Consider the following 21,995-nt stretch of genomic DNA (forward strand, 5'->3'; position numbering starts at 1 on the left):
TTTACAAAGAGTTTCATTGATTTGTAGTTGTTTTTGAAGTTTTCATGCTGATTTGATGACAATAAAAAATATATACAGGCATCCATGAGTCCTGGTCACACCAGAAAGTTTATGAATCTTCTGTTTGAATTGAACTTGGATAATCAAGCGGCTTTCAAACATCTCCAGATAGTCTCCTGACATTCTCTGGAGGGGCCGTATGTGAGAAATACAAATGTCCGCCACAGCACGACATCCTTTCCAGGATTCAACCCAAGCGAGTGGGTGAGTTGAAGACATTTCTAACATGCGACAGACGCAAAACTTCAAAAAACTAAAAGAATACAAATATCTCAGGATGAAAACGCGGTGCCATACATGCAGGAGACACCGGCAAAGACTTCAAGAGAGCTTTTGGTGAAGGCCTGACGCCGGTGTCTATTTCCTGTAAACGGTAACATGATCCCCTCAGTAGGATTAATACGTGCCCTGCCTCTACCTGTTGCATCACCCCTCACCTGAACACTCTGGAGATTTCTGTGTTACTGTGAACGTGCCTGAGCAGGGAATCTCCAGAAAAAGTCCGGACCACATTGAGGGAATTTCTGGTGTTGGTAAACACGTGTCTCTTTTCATTAGTGGCTTGGAGAACTAATTCCACTCGACTGTTTCTATTCAACTCAACCTGGTGAATTTCAACCCACGTTTTTCTGTGTGCTGACCTTCCAGGGAGCACAAACTCCAAAATGGAGGAAGCTATCATAGCTCGCTAGCTGTGTCACACCACACGTTTATTATTCAACTTTTGGCTACAACAGACTCTGGCCAGTGCCAATATGAAAGATAATGACGTCGGGAGGGAGGCATGTGCATGATTATAAGTTACATAAGTAATTTTTGTAGCCACATGAGACCAGTCATGGGATATACTTCATTTATCTCCAATTTGACTAAATATTGTGGTAAATACATTTTTGTGAATGTGGTTCCTATACATATAGTTCCAGTGTGTGCCTGGAACATTCATGAGTATTATGCAAATCTTACTGTGCTAAGACCCTTAGCTTGTCTATAATGTAACCATACGTAGGTAAACTGTATATTAAGCAGGAACAACTTAGCTTTGAGCTGAGGTTGTGGATGTCATAGAGTATAACAGATGAACTAAAATGTTGCTGGTGTTGCTCTTTCCATAGCTGACAATTTGAAAAATATAGCATAAAGTCAGCCTCATCCTTTAAATGTGATTATTATAGAGTGAAAAGGGGACTTCCACCAAAACAGCTCCACACACAAACTTGATGTTCTTCCATACATTTCCCCATATAGTCGGCTATACATTCTCATGGCTGCTTATTATCTGTTATGTAATAAAGCAGTTTTGCGGCCCCGCACACAACCTTTGAATGCTGCGATCCCTGTGACCCGGAAAACCTGCGTAACCTACAGAAAGTCTAAATGTACACCACACTATTACTGTCAATCGCTGTCCAGCTGCAGCTATGTGGAGCAGGCGCTTCACCCTCACATCCTGCTGACTGTGTCTGACAGGACATGTGATTTCAGAGTCATGTCCCTAACATAGGTTGTCTCAAATGTTCTCCCGGTGGTGGATAAGTGATGTGCATCCCATGTTTGCTTCCACCCACACATCCCATTTTAAAACAGTCTGTTCTCTGTCTGTAAATTCAACACAAATCAAAAAAACGACAACAGGAATCCTTGTGTGTTCCTCTCCGTGTGCACCCCTGCTTGAATTGTCTATATGCTGAGTCCCCGCTCTGCCACTTATCTTTGGCACTTTAGATACTTTAAAATGTTCAGTCTGATTTTCTCTCCAGGTGCGTGAGGCTTTGCACGGATTAGCATAATTGTACTGTGGATTACCAAAGACTCTAGACTCCTTCTCTTTTCAAATGCCTTGCCTCGGCTATGACGCAGAGTAACACCTCTTTGCACAAGCCACTGACTCACCACCATATTCCTGTCTCAGTGAGAACCACCTGACACCAGATAACTGCACAACGTGACTCCTGACAGCAGATTCAGAATTAAAGTAGGTCAAAGGGCAAATAGGCTCCTCGGGGATGATAAAAAGAAATTACACTGAGGAGAGTTCAAATGTTGACATCATCATGTTGTGTTTCATTCAACAACCCCATTGACTGAAAATGTTACTAATGATATGTGGACAAAAAAGTTCTAATTCTCTTTAGCAATTGCTTGTGCACAATTGGAAAAAGAGTGGGATGTGTTGTATGTAATAATAATATTAAGATATTATAAAAGAAAAGAAGTAAAAAACATGTTTACCTCTTCAGAAGATAAATGGTATAGTCCACACAAAGTGGCGTCCCTCTGGAATACCTTCCACACTGCAATAGAGTTTGTCTACAGACACTATGCAGAGTTTGACTGGAAACACTGTCCACCACTTTAGTTTGACTTGTCTCCAACATTCAGACGTCCACTGCAGAAAAGATGGATTTCTACACCCAGTGCCTGAAATCAACCAGAATGCAAAGCAGCTACAAAATGTGATGGCTTTAGAATGAGGGGCGCAACACAAAACTTGAACTGCACTTATGTAAGTATGGTAAACCTCTAATAACTGAGGTAGAAGCACATAAAGGAAGTTTTAGAGAAGACAGGCAGACCAAGATATAAGACTAGATGCTCATCTTAATAACTTGTAAGTTCCCGAGGCAGGAATTTAGAAATATGTTAATTACATTGGAAGTATAACCCGAGCAGCTAAACTTGGATCCTATAAATCCCAAACTGGAAGCTGAGAAGACGCAGTGTGACCCAAAAACCTTGAAACCTATCGCTTGTTCCTCAGTTATCTTACTGTTACAGCCCAAACCCTTGTCAGCTGACAGATAACCAGCGTGCACACTGTTCTGTGTGTCTCCAGTGAGCGAGTCAGTGGCTTTTGATAGAGACAAAGTATCAAACCATAGCCAAGTGTTTTGTCATAGAGTCCAAACAAGCAGCTGCATACTCAATCTCTTATCCAGACTGGGCTGCTGATACAGAAGTTACGTTATGTGTTGTACTTACAAGTTCCAACCGCACTTCATCTCAGAGCTCATCAAAAGTAACTGTAGTTGCCTTTTCTTTTTTTTTTAAAGATGCAGCCAAAGGTTTTGTAGTTGTCAGGGACGGACTCCATTCATTTCACACATTAATGCTGTTTTAATCAACGGGATTTGTTTCTATCCATACTGTGAAATCAGCTATGGCTCTTGAAGAGTTAAAATTATGTTGAATTATGGATTATGGTAGTATTCAGGGCCAGTGGAGTGTCAAAGCTGTTTGCAACCACAACCACCAACCACATCAGAACCGGCAAATGGAAGACGTAGAGTACCAAAGGCACTTCAGACTCCTGGAAGAAATTCATAGTGTTTCATTTGGTTGTTCACATGAAAAGTTTTTATGGCTCAGTAGTAGCAGGGGATAAAGCCACAGAAGTGGTAGTTTCTATGGGCATTATTTGGTAATCTGCTTTTCATCAATTACATCTTGAGTAGAGAATCACTGAGTACATGTAGGCTGTTAGCCGTACTCTACCCAAGAGTGGCTAGCGACTCAATCTGCCACTTTGCATCTTGCGAGAGACACTCTCGCAAGAGTGTGAGTTTTGCCTGAATCAAAGTCAGACGTGCATTTGAGCTTAACAGATGCCCCAGTCCAAAGTATGTGTCTGGGTGTGTGTTGGAGATACAGTAGCCTATCTACAGTAAGTGTTGTAATTACATAAAGGTTAGCCCTGTGTCATGTTGTGTGTTGGAATGTGAATGTTATGGCATTGGGAACAGGTGTATAAGGTAAAGACGGGGTCTGCTTTCTGTGTTTTAACTACACTCACATGGACGGACAGTGGCTAGTCTCAAATACTTTGGCGCCATCTTGTATAGTGGTCGTCCTCAAGCTTTCCTCTGATACAAAATGACTACACATAGTTTATCAGCCTTTATATAAAACAAAGAATATACCCAATAGGTCTGAAATGACCAAATGTAAGAAATTGGATGGGGGGGCCAAACCAGAGCAAACAGCCAGGAGACATAAGTTGAAGACATTATGTCGTAAAGGCTTAGCGTTTGTTTATAGTCAATTATTGTTTATTGTAAATATCATATCACATATATAAAACTACGATAAGCCCCATTCATTCATTTCTTCAATTCTTGCATAAATACCGAGTGATGTTTACATGCTAATGTTGCCAACACTGGGCAGCAGCATATGTCCAAACGATGTATTATAAAATAGCCAAGACTGTTCGCTTTGTGGTTTTGTCATCATTAACTACACCATTGAGTTTGACTTTGTGTGTCATAGAGATTTCATCGGTCCAGTCTGTCTGTCTACTGGTTTGCAACCATATAAAACATCTGCATTCAGCTTTAAAGGGCGTCTTTGATAAGAGTATTCGCTGAAAATATTCCAACAGCACAGCAAGAGATCTTGCCCGTTTTTACTCTTCTTCTTCCCATATAATTTACCTGTGAGAAGCTCTAATAAAATGGTAAAACATGAGCTACTTGTTATTATCTTTATAGCCGTTATTATTCTGTTTGGTAGTGACACATTTTGGGGGACGGAGAAATTCTTAAACTGTCTGAAAATACAAAAAGCTTGAAATGTCTATCCTGGATAATATACAATATAAACCCTTGAAATATATAAAAATCATTTGTGAATTGTCGTACCATGATCTGCTCTGTTTAAATAAGCCACTATTATACAATGTAAACCAGATCTGGCCACATGTGAGGTTCCATCTCCAGTCACTCAAACGATTGTTCAGCTTTTTGTTTCCACTTTGGGGTTACCAGTTTTTCTTGTGGTCTAGAAAATGACACTTGAATTCTGCACTCTCTCATTATATGCGACTTTAAGACCGTGAAAGTCAACCCAACTGTAAATTTTAATGTGAGGAATGTGAGGAGGGAACGTTCCCTGGTATGTGACACAGTTTCCGCTGGCTGACATACAGTACATCAGCTGCAGGCAAGATGGTATGACATAACTACTGGTTGACATTTGGTATTTGTTGTTTACCTTGTGATAAAACAGGAGCAAAGTGATAACAGAAAGGCACGTGGACTTAATACAAACACAGAGAATGAATGTGTTTTTCTAATTTGTGGAGGTAAGTTTTAAAAAGCTTTGAGGGACCTATAGAAAACCACAGTAGTAGTAGGCAGCATTCTTCTCCTTGGTGTTGGGAACTCCGGGGATTTAGTATCGCACCTCCATAAAGTTGGGGGACTCACAAGATAGATACAAATTTAAAAAAGGGGTCAAGCTCCCAAAATGCCAGGCCCTAGCCTAGAATTTCCAACGCAGACTGTAACTGAAATGTTCTGGTAACGTCAGAAATGTTATGTGATATTATGAATTCTGGAAAATACATGTATATTTCTATATAAACCAGTATGTCAGCTAGTAAGTGGTTGAATGCTAACGTTAGCTGTCCATGAAATTGTAGCTCCCCCTAAAGTAAGGTGGCTGTGACTAAGGGGTAGAGCGGTCGTCCTCCAACCAGAAGGTCGGTGGCTTGAATCCCAGCCCCTGCCAAAGTGTTGCCCTTTCACGTCTCCTTTACCTTATGCTAAATGAGGCAATGGCTTGTCTGCTGTTGACCAAATCGCCTGTCACTCATTAACTCTGGCCGACCACACGACCTTTACTGCTAACGTGGCGTCTGTGACATCACAGCCTGGTCGTAGGTTTCTGGATGTTTGATTCACCTTGTGCCATGTTCCCCTATTCAATTTGTTAGTCCTGTCATGTAATGATTGACATCTTTGACTATTGAGTCACAGCAGTTTGGTCAAGGACATAGTATCATGGACGAGGGTGTAAAAACGATATAAATGTATTTATATATATGTGTGTAATGCTGAATAATAAATGCTATGTATTAGCAAATTTGAGTTTTTTAAGCCTTTTATAGGTTATATATCTTTATTTCCTTAACAAATGCATGCACACACACAAACTCGTAAATCACAGTCTATACTCCATCACACTGCAGTATAGGTCTTTATTTTACAGAGTGAAGGACATCGTCAAACAGTAACATTTTAACTACAGTTAAGACTTCCTCTCCTACCATAAGGTCATGTTTAAGGAGCAGTAGAAAATAAGAGACAAATAGTCTTTGGTGACATACAGATATTAACTTAAAAAGATAACTTAAATACATAACTTTAAATAATAATAATATGAATATATGTATACATATATATACCTATATATATATATACATACAAACAAACACGCTCACACATTCACAGGTGCACATGACAGTCACCCTTCACAGTCACCGTGATGACACATTAAGTGCACTGACATATTCAAACACATCTCAAATGCAACATTTACAATAGGAACCACCTTTCACATGTTCATTACAATGAGTGAAATTCAAGCTGTGGGAAATGAACACATTGTTGCATTAAAGTGCTTTCCTGTGACTCTAAAGCAGATCATGTGAGTTTCAAAAAAAAAGAAAAGAAAAAGGAAAAGGTAGATCCACTGAGGTCTTCCTATATCGTACAACACTAACAGAAACATTGTTTACATGCAGACACTGCCCTCATTCCTACTGTACGTCTTTGCAATACTGATCTATGAAATCTGTACACATTTCTATGGGGAGGTATTAGCGGTCGTGCACAGTTTGCTCACACAACTAGACATGACGCAATGCCCGGTGTCATAAAAACGTACTGCGGGGGGAAAAAAGAGTCTGGTGGCACAATGGTCCAGGGCACAGATCAAACACAGGAGATAAGTGTATGCATCCTGATAGGATGCATACCTCAGCTCAAACACATACAGACGTGTGAAACAGCACAGTTCAAAAAGAAGAGAGATCCACCAGGGGTTTTCAGCGTTTGAAAAGCCTTTTAATGATTTGTCACGAGACAATGATTAGCTCCATTACAGCTAAGAGGATGGCAAGTTTCACCTCAGCAAGCCTATGAACAGATTAGATTTAGGAACCAATGATTATTACCCTGTGACCTCCAGGCTCCAATGATTACAGATAGAAGAGGGAAAGAGAGGCAGGAAAGGGCCTGAGAGACTTAATATAAAGAAGCTCTTTGATTAAGGGAAATAGGGCAAATATCAAAGAAAACAAAAATCAGAAGAAACACAGATTAAGATGTAAAACACATTAATATATGACGTCAAGTATTGCCAGGTATTTGGTGAGTTTAAACTAATGGTCTCAAGAATACAGAAATTTTATGTTCTAACAAAAGCTCAAAAGTTTCTATGATCAAACAACTAGATGAGTGTGCACGTAAATCCATTGCTTTTATACTGAAATGTGAAATATTCAACAGCTCTCTCTAAGTTAAGACTTGACTATAATAAAGTAAACTCATGGAACAGAGGTTTGGAATAATGTAAGTAATATGTAATATAAATGCTTCTCAGAAAAAACGTATGGGTTTTATAGCTTTGGTTGCATTTTTGGGGGGGAACAAATTTGAGCATGCACTATGAGGAGAGCTTGACCTCGTTTAGTCTCAGTCCATCATCGGTCCACCATTCCAAAGATGGACATAATTAAAGAACAAGAAAATGTCAGCGCATGCATTTGTGATGGTGCTACGCTATTTTGTGTACTTATTTAAAATCCAGCTCTCTTACACCTAACATTTTGGTCACCGTGGTCTCTCATTAGAAACCCGCATTGTAACAGTAGGACGTTTAGGGTGCCTGGTGCTGCCAACGAAATTTTGTAAATGGGTGCAAAGTGCTGTCAGCTATTGCCAAGAGGAAACATAAGGAACAATTGACCTTTTGTCATATGTTCGGGAAAGATTTGTCTGTTTTATAAGATTTTAGTTTTTTCTAATTCCTCGTGAACGATGCCCCAAAATATCTCACGTCCTCCATTTGAACACCTGAGCATAAAAGGAAAAATGTACTAACTTGTAAGAACACTACTTGAGAGTATTGCTCTATTCCCTCAGTCCACTGTGCTTAATTGGTCCCTTGCTGTAAAGAGTCAGCTCAGTGTATGTTTATAAAAAGTAAGTGGATTCTTTTATGTTTTGGCACATAACCATTTAAAGGGCTACTTCAACCTCATTAAAATAAATTGTCTGTACAAAGTTAGTCTGAATTTTATTTGACCTACACTATGAACTCACGTTACTTTAGAAAAACCCAAATTGAACTGACCCTTTAAGGCTGCGTGTGCACAAATGTGTGGAGGCCATATGCCTTACTCTTTATATTTATGTATAAGTGTTGAGTGTGCAGACCAGTGGAGGCTCAGGGCCCCACCCTCCCCCGCTGTGTCGGTATATATGACTGAAGTGATTAAGCCAAGTATATTAAACTCCTGTCAACCCAAAGTCCGGACCTGGAGGGGGAACTTGTGAATCACGTGAAGGGGGTAATATTTCAGACTTGGCCTCGGACAGAGAAAATGCCAGCAGTGATACGACTGAGTGCTGATCCATGGCTCCAGGCTTCACTACTGTGTCAGCCAACCAGCCACTATAATGCAACAAAGAAACTGATCCTTTGGGCACAGACATTCCTCCCAAAGCAGTGGCTTCTGAACCTTCTTCTTTAATCGTTGTCAACATGGATTTGATGTGGTTGAGACCTGACTCCGAACGCTCTAAACTTGGGTTTAACTGAAGTGCTGTGGCTGGTTTCAAATGTAAACCCTGGTTGTGAAACACAAAAGTCTTGCTGAGCGATGAATTCCCAGTTCAGCTGAAAGCTTGTGGACTGTTCCAGGGATGTCAGTGTTCCTATTCAAATTACTATTATTGTGCAGTGTTGAAATGAATGAAATAAGTTCCAAAGTTGACCAAAAATAAGGAGGTAAAAGAGTTCATTGGGTCAAATTACCAGGTCTTTGGGAATACATTGGTTTGGACAGGGCTCCAGCTCAGAGTGCAGGTTGAAATCCACATTAGGGGCTTAAGTGTTTGATCAATGAGCCAGGGGATAACCACCACTGGGGAGGTCAGCTGGCAGACAGGGCCGAGCCACTGGATGGTGTTGAAGACAAGCCTTCATTCTTACATTAACAGGATTAAGACACCAAACGGAGGCCTCTTGGTTTCTTTTGAGGATTCAGGAGAGGAGGATCGAAAGAACTTCAGTGTCTTTCAAATGTTCCCAGGATGGTGGGAGACCTCAAATTAGGGGGTTCGAAAAAGGATTCAGACAGCAAGGATCTTGAATTTGAATCTTCAAATCCATTAGTCAGCACAAAAAGTAGCAAGGCACGACATTCAGTCATTTGTCAGTATAATTCTCATTTTTGAGATGGATACACATAAGTTATGGACTACATCAAACGTTAATGCAAAAGACTACCAGTAATACATTAAGAGATAAATAAATGGAGATATAGATAGACTTGCTGTGGGTGTTTGGAGGTGTATAACTCATCCATAACTATGAGGGCTTCTGGGATTAATGGGGGACGAGTCTTCTCTGCCACTCTGACCAATGAGCTGATAGAGCCGGTGGCTAAGGTTCTGCACTTGGCAGGTTCCCAGGACGCAGCCCACTCTCATCATCTTGGCATTATGAGGGTAGTGGTGACCCCCTCGCGAACCCGAGTGGGCATGGCGGCGAACTCTCAGTGCCCTCGTCTTGATCTGCAAAGCTTTGGAAAGCCATGCCAGGTTTGGCGAGCCTATTCTCGCTCCTGAGGCCGGTGGGTGTCTGAGGAAACCGGCCAGCCATTTTGGGGATTGGCTGGGGGCTGAAGAGGGCATGGCGGTGTTTGGCTGGTTTCCTGACGCCAAGGCTTTATCCTCCCTCGGGCCCATGAGTTTGCTGAGGAGGTCCGACCTGAGGAGAAAATACGAATCAGGTGAAAATCTCGACAAATTGTCTGGGTGCGTGATTCTCATTCATTAACTGGAATGTAAACCACATGTCTGAAAACGTGATTTGAGCTAATTTGCCTGCAACCATTTTCACAGACAATGTTAATATTTTGATGTTTATCAAGTACTGTTTACCATGTTCAACATCGTACAATTCATCCAGCGAGTTCTCCGACTTAACAACCGTTTTGGTTGCTTCATGCGTCATGGAAATGTCCCTGCCAGCATTGTTGATATAATGTTGTAATGTGGGAATTGTGCAGAAATCCGATTAGCTGCACAAAGCAGCTTTGATAAACAAAACATTTTTGCCGCTTGTCTGAAGACAGACTGGCTCCCTGCGCAGTCGCCCATTCACGTGGACACCGTGCTCATCTCTTAATGCCCAACATAAAGGTAAATGGGTTTTCACATAATGCCCAACATGACATCATTCTATCAAGTCCAGCACCTCCATGCATTTTAATGCTCAGCTGAGTTTCAGCAAACAGTTTGGGGATCTTATGTATCTTATGATCCTATTTTCTCACTAACTCCTAGAAGTAAAGAGCCATGCAGCAATTTGGGGGTTTATGTATCCAGGTTTTCAAAATACCCAGAGAAATCCTGCACATACGATTACCTGTAAATGTGTAAAGTGAATCAATATGTCTTCGAAAGCCTATATAACTGATCTCAGATCAGCGTAAGTCAAGGGTAGTCAAGCACACTTGTCTGTGGCTAGCTGGCTATAGTCACATCTCTCAGAATTATCCACAATGCCCATGAACAAACGACCAACACATGCTGCTTCCCCTCTGACTTTTGTCTTGTCAATGGACATGCCTACAAAAATGACAGATATTATAGATACAGCAGCTCAAGGTCAATTCAGAGACAACAGCAAATGGGTACTATTATCATTCAATTGTCACGTTTCAGTGCTTCGAGCACCAAAAACTAAATTCAGTTTACCTCAATTTAATCGGGGTGGAAAAGACTGACACAAAAAAACTCTCACTTGAGTTACATAAGCCAGTGTTTTGTAGGTTGGGTAAACAGACTCATTATGAAAAATGGGTTTCCAAGAACACACATCGGACTAAATGACCCGTTAAAGGTGGACATTTTCTGCAGGCCAGTGGACCAGCGGGTACCGGCCGTTCAGCAAACACAGCAGCCACTGACTCACCATCTGCTCATTGTTTGACAAAGACAGTCCCGTCTCACAACGTGACCCGGCAGCTCCTCACTGAACTGTCTCTGCAGTGTTTGTACAGCACATTGTGACTCTAGTCTCTGAGTGCTCACCCATCACCACTGCTGAGGGTCCACAGAGATAAATGGAAAAGCAGCGTTGCACCTGGCAGCCGGTGGATTCAGAATGTCAAAAAGTTAACAATAGCTTCTTGTTTTGCAAAGAGGTTTTTAAACAGCACCAGGGAAAAAATATCTGCCGTGTTTGCCTTTCAGAGTCAAAGGGGGGGGAAAAAATCTGAATAGCAGGTTTGGCCCTTTTTTCCCCATGTTCTTCGAGGCAAAGGCCACAGTTGATCTAATTATAAAAACTGTGTTCTATATTTGAATTGCTGACTGGTGTTATTTCAACTCGAACGCGAAATCCTGACTCACGCTGAGGGGTTGAGATGTGAGACGTCGCAGCTGACAGCTCCTCTGTGAAATGAGAAGCTTTGGGTTTATTCAGCCACTTCAGCTGCAGGCGCGCTGCTGGCAGGTTTGGTAGCCTGCAGAGGACCTGCCGTCCAACAGTGGCAGCGGCTGAATGAATGGCTGTGTGACGCCAGGCCACAGACAGAGGCGAGCACTATTTCCAGGACAGTCTCGGTGTGCTGCGGTGCCACATCACCAAGTTACACCCACCTTGTCTGCAGAGTTCTTTACGTGGGCCAGAAGGCAGCAGTGGTGGCCCTGCACCAAACTGCACTATTTGTGCTCTATATGAATGTAATACTACTGTCATGTATATATATTTATAGTGGCTGCACAGCTTTTTCCTGGGTTTAAACTACTTAAAAGTTGGGTGACACCAATGCTTTGGTCATTCTAGATCAGGTATGCAAGTCAATACCTGACCAGTAAGGTCTTTGTTTTCCTCTTGGAGCTCATCAGCTCAGTCTAACAGCTGAACATGATGCTCAGTCTCCGAAATAACTTTTCGACAATGACATACAGTAACACAAGCCCTCCAGCCTTTGCACAGGATTGGACTTTGCAGGTCTGCATGTTAATCAGCTTTAGTGAAATCCAGAAACCAAAAGGCTAGTAAGGACGTCTGGCTGGCGGACAAGAACCTTGTGACTCTGATACAATTACAATGGAGACCACTTCCTGGAAAAGTCAATTAGCAGTCTAATCCCACAACTCAACAGCAACAGAGATCGCTATGATTGGCAGACAATCAAAGATTTCAAAGTTACTTTGTCTTTAGTTGTTCCTTCAGCCTGTTGTTTGTTTTTTCTTCTGAATTGACAGCAGGCTGGTCTACTTTTAAGGGTTGGAATGACGTCTCCCCAGTTTGATGGCACGCTTTAGCTACCATAGCCACCCATGGAGAGGGTAGGACCTCTCAAACCAACCTCTATAAAAAACCCTGCAGAGGGTACACTGTACCCTCCATGCTGTCGATACACAACATGATTACCAGAGAGGTGGAAGCTTACCGAGGTCGGCCTTAATCAGCAGTAATTATGGTACATTCATTTGTAATCTTCCACCATGTAACAGTGGGGAGATTGTTGTTAGTGAAAAATAGGACGAAAATACAGGATTGGTGATTTATTTCCCATGAAACACCGGAACAAGCTGTTTAAGAGCCGCTCCGCTTTCATAACCTCCTCAGCGGGATGTGATTTACTTTATGCAAGCAACAGTGGACATTGAACAGCCAGTAAATTACATGGACACCCAGGGTGCCAAGTTAAAAACTATCATTGCGATGCAGAGTAGACACAGCAGGTTTCTTCTGCTCTCAGTTTCCTTCATCCATTTAATCTTCACTATACAGCGAGCTGCTCCTCTTATACAAACATATATATATATACATGCACGTCCATGCCTCCACAATGGTGTGGCTTTCTGTGCGCAGTGGAAACCAGCTCTTTAAAGTTGTGGAGGGTGGAATTTAGGTCTTAGCCATTAATCCACAGTGGAATTCTCTGCCTCTTTGGTCGCAGCTTTCAGCCTCTTCAGCTTCAGCCTGGGTTTTGGTCAAATTGACCCTGACAGAGCCATACGACTGTTTAATAATGTGAAAAGCCAGAGCCAAAAATAAGATATATGAGAAGAGCAGAGGCAATCCGGCTTTCAATCTTTCTGCCAGCATGTATACATGATAATGACAAACTAACGTACTTGTTGTTCCTTGATACGTTGTAAATATGTCAGCACAGAGATAGCAAATCAAGAGGACGGACCCAAAGTCAACTGCGTGTGCAGAGTGGCTCGGGGAAACCATCTTGTGACCCATGACTTCAGTCAATCTCAGGTAAATATTATGCTGAGAGAGTCTGCGTTGGACGTCTGAACCCCATGCTGTTCAAATCCACACATACAAGAGTGAGTTAATGATTTAACAAACCGTTTGAAGAAAAACAGGACTTTATTTGCCCTTGAAGAGTTAGAACAAATTTTCGCCCATGATGTAAACACACAGATTGATGTGTCATCATCATTATCATCATCATCCAGACGGAGAAAGATTGATCCATATTTAACTTGTTGTTTGACTACAACATGTTATGTAAATCGACACTGAAAGGTATGTGCTGCATGTGAACCATGGAACCATGCAATTTCTCCATGTTTGGAAAACGCCCATTGGCCATTGTTACAGCGTCTTTGGTGTTTGTCGTGTCCTTAACGGGACATATGGGGACAGCGTGGACACAGACACAGAACGGGGGAAGGAATGACAGACATCATCCCGGCCCAGACACACTCAGCCTCCAACGGGAGGGGAAATGTTTCGTGCTGTCAGTCCGTGATGGTAACAGAACAGTATGTGCTCCGTGGCGTGAGACGAGAGGGAGGATTTACTGTCCTAATTAAAGCCCAACGGTACATTTATGTGAGATGTGCAAAGTGATAAATGTGGAGGCTTGTGAAGCAGAGGGATTTATCAGGGGAGGAAAATCATCCCCCATGAGTTGTCAGACTGAAATATAGTTGTATAGACTGTGGTCAGCTTCACTGCTTAAGGTCTTCATAAAAAAGACACTGCCCAATGGCAGACCTTCCGTTTGAGTATTTACATGCCCATAAGTCAGTTGGAAGACTCAGGTATAATGTGTTTTCTCTTATGATTAATTTGCCAAACTAAAGGAGGTCTGACCTATAAGAGAGGTGTCCAGCTGGTTGCAGAAAATAGATGGGTGCCCCACAGTGGGAAGCCAGTGAGGGATCATGATCTTGTTGCTGCTTAAGTGACTTCTACTGGGTGGTCATGGTATCTCCGGGGGGTTGGTCCAGATTCTATCCTTCCAGGTACCCCAGTTGATAGTGACAAGTACAGCAGGGAATGGGGCAATGGGGGAAAATTATATCTATAAATGAAATGATCCGACACTCATCATGATAACAACAACAACATTTGTGCATGTTCAAAAAAAGTGACCAACATGTAAAATACAAAGGATTACAACAATATTAATGATGGGTTGGAAGCCAAAGTTGGGATTGGGACATTACTGAATGTTACTGGTGAGACGCAGGAAAGTCGGGAAGACGAGTTAGGAGTTAACCCTAACCCTAACTTATAAAGAATAAACCTAAATCAAACCCTCTAGGACTGAGAGCAGAAATGCAGTGATGACGCAGATGCCCCCGTCATACAGTGGTGAGAATGAAGGGTGATTATGGTGCTGGGCAGGTGTAGCGAATGAGGCCAGACCAACACAAACAGAGCGTGGAACCAGGCACCTCGATTCCCAGGGTAACGATTAGGTTTCCAGCAGCAGGTGTTCGCCGCTGTTCCGAACGCGTGAGTTTGGTCACACACACACACACTTCCGAGAGATGGTTCCAAATGCATGCAAGGAAATCGACACTCTGAGATCTTCCACTATGATTAAAAATGATCAGAATTAAATGTTTCTTGCTTTTCTTCCAGCCTCCTACACTCCTAGGGATTTAAAATGTACTAATTTCCTTTACTAGTGTGGTATCAAGCTTATTTAAAAAAAAAAAAAAAAGCTCCAACAAGTGATGACTAATTGCCCACAGCCCAGAGTACAACCTTGGTTGCTTTGACGTGAAAAGGTCACGACATCCACTGGACCCATTTCTAAGTGGGACCAGTTTCCTGTTATCACTTTGACAATTTCAGATAAATTTGAGTTGTCCTCTCGCATGCTTGGTCACAGTTGCTGGTTTGATTGCAGCTAGGATCCATTGCTGCATGACACCCCCCATCGTGTACATTATTAAATAAATGCACAAATGCCCCAAAAGTATGTATAAATTATTCAGCTGTAAGTGCTAATGTCAGACATTTGTTTAAAATGAACTTAAAGGAGTCAGGTTAGACCTTCATAGGCCCCATGCTTGCCTCTGACCACGTCCATCATGTCACATCACTGAGCCTGCCTCTGGTTTACATCAGTGCTGGTGCTGAGCCAGTAGCTGTGGGTCCAACATCCTCCAGAAGAGGGCATCCACACACCGACTCTTCCACATTCCCCACTGCTTCTCACCACTGCAAATCCACACATGTATTGCATCGCTGGCAGGCCTCGCTCCCTCACACACCAAAGCCGGCAGACTGTACTGTACGTGGGTTGGACTGTGAGGAATTACACTGACTGTAGCGCTGTTGTCCAATGTCTTATTCAGGGCTATTAAAAGCGCCGTCACTTAAAGGGGTGGAAAAGTACAGGTGTCACTCAGTCACAGGATCTTTTATGATAGTCCATTCTGGTATTTCTGGCTGGGCTGGAGACAAACCGGTTTTCCAAGCACGGACGTAATAGTTTTCCGTATAGAATTACAAGGAGATTATACCAAACAAAACCTTTATAAACAGTTACTCATGTGACGGCGGACTGAGAGGTGGAGGAAGGAGGAGAAGGAGAGGAAAGGACAGAATTGTATTTCAATACAATCTATAAACACTGAGTGCAACTCTGAAGCCAGCGATGTGATTTGGCGTATTCGTTGGCACAGTCAAATCTTGGCCACATTCACTGCTGTACTTTAAAATACAGAGTTTCAAGTACATTTTTACACTTGAACTCTCCTCTCAAGCCCTGATCACATAAAAACCTCCACAGAAAATAAAACTAAGTCACAGTAAGGCCCCTGTAAATATGCTACTGATAACAAATACTGTTAGGATACCTTATTAAAAAATAAAAGAATAAAATTGCCATTTGCCTGGCTGGGTCTTTAAAACTTTTCAACAGTTATAACTAAATATCAATGTCGAACACCGTTACTCATTCCACAGCTGACGTGCTTTTAAACAGGGATCATCTCAAGGAGAGAGAAAGTCTTTTTTTTAATTGTATCCCGGCAGGGCCTTTAACATTGCAACCTATAGTTCTGTCTATCTGCCAGACACAGCAACACAGCACTTTCACTTTTACGAACAGAAGCGCTGATGTGATTTCTTACACGCGCTCATGGCTTTGATTCCGCTCAAAGATCAAAGGTCAACAAAAATTTTAACGGTATTATGTAAGAAGAAGAAGAAGAAAAAGAAGACACAGTAGATGGCAGTAATGCATCTTGATGTTGGTTGCCACCCGTCAATAAACTGTACAAAGATGAAGAAGAAGTCATGATCTCTCACTGGCTTCCCACTTTGAACATTTTCTGAGGGGCTCCTCATGAGGCTGTAGCAGCCACATGCAAGCTTCAATTAACAAGTCCACTGTGAAGCATTGTAGTGGGGGGGCACTGACACACTATACTGTGGGCTGCTGCTATTCAATACATATGTTATATCTCACAACGACATTACACACAAAACCAAGTAAATCAAAGTAGCAGCAACAGAAATAGCAACGCGGTAATATTTGGGTAAAGTGTACTGAGGGTAGCCCACTGTCCAGCCAATCAGAGGACAGCAGCGGGTCATGCTCTTTCGCCTAATAAAGTAGTGTCCTGGTTGGCAATGGTCGCGGTGTGTGCGCGTGTGCGGGTGTTCGTGTGTGTGTGTGTGCGTGGGTTTTTACCTGGTGCTGCTGTCGGGACGCTCCTCCACCGGTACAGCCTGCAGCCGCTGGAGGGAAACCAGGCTGATGCAATACACAGTGAGCGGGAGAAGGCACCGCATCTTGGGCCAACTTTCACCGTACACCCGCTGTGCAGGGGAGGGGGCCAAGTTTAAATCCGGGAGTGGTGTGGAGTTGGGGCGTACGATAAGAATACAAAATAAACAATGCTAATAATAATAATAAGGAAAACAAATATATAGAAATGTTCTCCAAAAAAACCCCTGATTTCTGGGTTCAGGTATCCAAGAGTTGAAGGACACCTTTGAGGGGGAGAGAAAGGAGATAATAAGTAATCAATGATTAATTAACCTACTACTACTAATAGTCAATAATAACAGAAAATAGATTATTTGAATGATTTTTCTAACTTTTCATTCATTTAAAAATGTCACTACATGTGCAGCCTTTTACAACACACACACACACACACACACACACAAACACACACACACACACACACACACACACACACACACACACACATATCATCTACTATCAAACACTAACTATAAGCATCTACTTCATAACACACATTAAACTTATGCACCAGATGAAAACTTGACATCCCTCTAAAAAATATACATTATGCAAATTAGTTAGCAAAAGTCGCATTTCAATGAATAAAACATGACGTCATCATTCAAACCTCTTACCTTTGAGTCGTTCACAAGTCCGGGTCTGTCCGTGAGTTTGTTTGTTTTGTCTCTTTCCCCGTGAATCCAAACGTGTCGGTCAAGATCAAGTTCTCCACTGAGAAGCTGAGTGACATAGTGGGTTTAAATAGGGAGTGGGCGGAGTTCACTGCTGCCTCATGTACCGGTGCATGCAAATTTCAGAAGGCAAGGTGCAGTAACCCTGCACGCACACACACACACAAGCACACACATTGTGTTTGAGGCAACTACAAGGTTATATATATATATGTATATATATATATATATTATATATATCAGATTTGTGTGAATGCAATGAATCTCTAGCAGAGTGAATTCTTTTGCCACTACTTTTAAATGATGTTGTATTATTTTATCTGTTGTATTGATTTTAGATTTTGTGTGATATCATCTTTGATTTTTAAATGATATTGTTTTACTTAGCTTCTTGTTTTTTGTTGCTTGGTTTGTTTGTCCTTTTTGTAAAGCACTTTGAAACCGCTGTTTTGAAATATGCTATATTATCATTACTATTATTGTTATTATCATTATTATTATTATTCATAGGGTAGCATGTTGTTACCTTGGAAGCTTAAAATCCCCCAAAAATCAGATTAAGTTTGGTTAAGCTTACTATAAAACTGAATATTGAGCAACACAACCACTTTAAAGCCCTAATCCTATTACAGTAATATTGTAGTGACACCCTAACCCTAACCCTAACCCCCTAACCCTAAGCCTAATAACGCTAAGTTTGGTTTAGTTTAGTTTGGTTTGGTTTAGTTTAGTTTATGCAACATAAATACAAAATGTAAAGATACATGTGGGCTTTGGTACAAACCAGTAATGGCTTATATGAAACCTACACCCAAATATAACAAAAAAGATAATACTAAACAAACAAAAACTGCTATACAGGTTATATGTTAGTATATAAAGAGAAAACTGGACATGGACCCCCCTTTAAGGTGTGTGTGCTGCTTCAACTCCACCTTTTTGCTGTTGTATATTAGAGGTACGTGACATTTTGGTCAGACAAATGTCTGTATTTTAGCTTCACTGTTATTACGTTTGTCAGTTTACTTGCTAGCTTTAAGTTATCGTGCAATATACTAACATATTGCTGTTGTTTAATTTGTGAAGGGGCTCTATTTATGTATAAAATCCCAAATTCAATGCGTGACTCGGCTAGTTACATCCATACGCATATCACCAACAGCTTACAGGGAACCTCTCACTGTTAATTCAGTAATTATCATGAATTTCTTGATAAAGTCAAGAATACTTAGGAAAACAGAAGATATTTTCATGAATTTCTCGAGCATTCTCTCTTCCGGGGCCAAACCCTCTTCATATCTCTTATCATCGCTGTCAGTCGGTGTGTTTAACATAGATAGAAAGTGACACGGGAACCACAGAGTCCTCAGAACTTTGCTGTCGAGTTACGCCTACTGTCTCATCGTGAAGCTTCACGGGTACATTTCCTGTGCCCCCAGTTCCTCAGAAGCTCCTGGTGCTGGGGAACTCACCGTGGCTTGTCAGGTCGCTGTAAAACAAAAAGGTGCAGAACTTGTCCTAAAAGTCGTTTCCATTGCTTGGTTACTAAACTTACGCAATCGCTTTCAGATGTGTTGTAAATCTGTTATAACAGACGAAGGGCAGATGTCACAAGTCTAAACAAGTATCTTACAACGCTGTGTAATGACTCAGAAGAATCAGCTTAGTTCCCCCCATTAGTAAGAGTTTTTGTACTGGTTCCAAGTTTCCCTCCTCCCTTTCTTATTTAACCGACGGATGCAGCGGTACACCGGTAATACCTGCACCTGGTGTCAACTCAGATGCAGTTAAGCAACATTCATTTCCATGAAAGCGGACCAAATGGGTTGTCAGCAGTTGAGTGGAAGAGTCCTTCCTGGTATTTGAAAGAGAAACAACAACAACACAGTCTCAACATGAGGAATTTTAGGGATGTAATGTTTGTTATTTGTGTCTTTGCTGATGCAAAATTCATCTCAGGCTTGTGACGTCTTCATCTAAATAAACATCAGTTCACAGAAAACTGCACATGTACGATATGTAAAGACACGGTTTTGTTATTAAGATAGAAAAAAAAGTCACAAAGCTATGTTTCCAATTTTCTGAGAAATAGATGCATTTAGTCCTTAAGCTATTTCTGGAAAGACTCTTCAAACATCTGGATACAAAAAATATTTGTCTGTTGTACTTTAAAAGATGTTGAACTTTGCTCTTATAAACACAAGCAAAATATGCTTGTGATTTTGAATAGAAATATAAAGTGTTTGGAAAGTAAGACAAAAAAAAAACAGTATCACTACTAAGTATAAGTTTTGCTCATGTTAGTTTCCAGCTACTATCATTGATTGGGATAATACAGTGACCTTTTTATTAGTTATATTGATATATGTTCTTCTTCCAAAAGGATACATTTTCCATACAACTGAAAAATTGTCAAATCCACCTATGTTGATTTTTCGGGGGAAAATGTATTGCTTGAGTCTGTGATTCAAATGTAAAGATAATACAAGAGATATAATCTAAGACTCAATCAAACTGCGAATTTGATAAATGTGGCTTTAAGATATTTGAAAGAAATTCTGTTAAAGCAGCTATTCTTCTTGTCAACCACCAAAGTCTTAATTGTTGTGTAATATTGAACAATTACTATTATTATATAATATTGAAATCAGAAAATGGCCCTTGGATCTAAACTATCAGCAGTAAGTATCATATTTTCCTTCAGTCAAACACTAACCTAGAAGAAATCCATCAAAACAAAAGCCCAAAGCCCAGTTTCTTCACTACTGGTTGCGTGTCAAGCCAAAGAGGTAGAGCAAAAAAAAAAAAAAGCGATTAATTTCCTGGAAAGCGGTAAAAGTTTCAAATCAATGATAAGTAACAGTGAGAACATGCTAGAAGTCATTTGTACATCACAATTTGGGCTGCACAGTTACTGCCAACTCAGGATTTAAGCCCTAATGTGCTTTGTGATCCCGGCCTTTTGTTTAATGTGAAGCGCTGCGTGAGCGATATTCACTCAGACAGATTTGTTACCGACTGTTGCCAACTTCTCACCCTCACTGATATCGTCTTACAGCTCAGCTCTGCTCGGGCCTTTCTTTGATCCTCTATCAGCTTCAAATGTAGTTTTCCACAGGTTATTATTCCATCAGAGTGAATGCTCCATCGTGACCTTGGAGAAAAACACCAATGCAGGTCTGGATGCGATAAAAACATCCTCTAGTCTTTGGCTTAATAGAGAAAGTTAAACCAATTCTCAGCCTTTATTTTTGTGTTCTTATAAATTAAACCTTCTGCAGCAGAATGTGGTTCGGACCTTTGACCTTCTCCATAGGTTTAGCATTGATTCAGTCATATTGTATATTTTCATGTTTATTCTTGACCTTAACCCACAATCTGCGGTGGGACCTGTTGATTTGGCAGCGATGGCACAACGCAAACAGCTGATAAGAACTCATTTGTCACTCGGACTGGGCCGTGGAAACAGGTCACTTCCTCACCGATTCTGACCCGTTTATGTAAGAGTTCTCTTTGGCCTGTGACAGCAGCCGGTGAATCTGGCTCCGACACACAGGCTTCCCGCCCGGTTTGATCTCTCAGTCGTGGACTGGCCTTACTTTTGTTGCAGCCGGCAATTAGCGAACACGAGTCCGTCCTCTGTGGAGCCGCGCAGGACGTCCTTAAAAAGAGCCACCGTCTGTCAGGCTTTGAAAGTCGTCCGCAAGGGAAAAGTTGGGACGTAGTCAACAGATCAAAGAGCAGAGGGACCTTCGCTTGATTGTGTGGTGTTCTCTGTCATCTTTTGAATGGGTGAGACTGGGCCACTGCCTTCTTTAAAGGTTGTGTAAATACAAATAACCAGTGTTGTCTTGGTGGGCGGGACCGAGGCAGACACTGACCTTAAGTGAACTGTCTCATGCTTTAAACTCACTTTAATCAAACATTCTGTCGTATTTTGGTGTGGATGTAGCTCGTCAAGTTCACTCTCCTGATTGATGAGCTGCCGGACTGGTGTGAACATCTGATCAGCCTTAACAAGCCAGTTGCAAGAAGAAGGCATTGTTCTTTATTTTTCTTATTGTTAACACATCCCTGCTCGAGTAGTAGGTGGTTAGCAGAATTCAGAAAGAAGGGAAAGTAATATAAACAAAACAGGAGTGAAAGTTGGTTTTACTTTCACATCCACCACTGGAGGTGAGAAAAGGAAATAA

General features: G+C 41.4%; 1 protein-coding gene across 3 annotated transcripts; it reads right to left on the minus strand.

Moving 5' to 3' along the window:
* Positions 1-6,028: 6,028 nt before the first annotated feature.
* On the minus strand, positions 6,029-17,845 carry adm2a (adrenomedullin 2a). Of its 3 annotated transcripts, none has more exons than XM_034578523.1 (3): positions 17,746-17,845; positions 17,051-17,352; positions 6,029-9,840 (listed from the first exon to the last, which is right to left on the minus strand). In XM_034578523.1, exons 2-3 carry the CDS (start codon positions 17,149-17,151, stop codon positions 9,429-9,431), a joined length of 513 nt encoding a protein of 170 aa, XP_034434414.1. In that variant the 5' UTR covers positions 17,152-17,352; positions 17,746-17,845; the 3' UTR covers positions 6,029-9,428. The 3 variants fall into 3 exon arrangements, with proteins under 3 accessions (XP_034434414.1, XP_034434415.1, XP_034434416.1); XM_034578524.1 differs by having other exon boundaries at positions 17,051-17,199; positions 17,746-17,839; XM_034578525.1 differs by lacking the exons at positions 17,051-17,352; positions 17,746-17,845 and adding an exon at positions 11,050-11,838.
* Positions 17,846-21,995: the final 4,150 nt, after the last annotated feature.

This window comes from Hippoglossus hippoglossus, chromosome 23 (genome assembly GCF_009819705.1).
Source record: "Hippoglossus hippoglossus isolate fHipHip1 chromosome 23, fHipHip1.pri, whole genome shotgun sequence".
Lineage (NCBI taxonomy): Eukaryota > Metazoa > Chordata > Actinopteri > Pleuronectiformes > Pleuronectidae > Hippoglossus > Hippoglossus hippoglossus.

What these genes read in the sequence shown, in the direction of transcription:
- adm2a (XM_034578523.1), bottom strand. Translation starts at nt 17,151, where the DNA reads ATGCGGTGCCTTCTCCCGCTCACTGTGTATTGCATCAGCCTGGTTTCC. An exon ending in CGTCCCGACAGCAGCACCAG is followed by an intron (nt 9,841 to 17,050) that starts GTAAAAACCCAC and finishes TTTTCTCCTCAG; the next exon opens with GTCGGACCTCCTCAGCAAAC.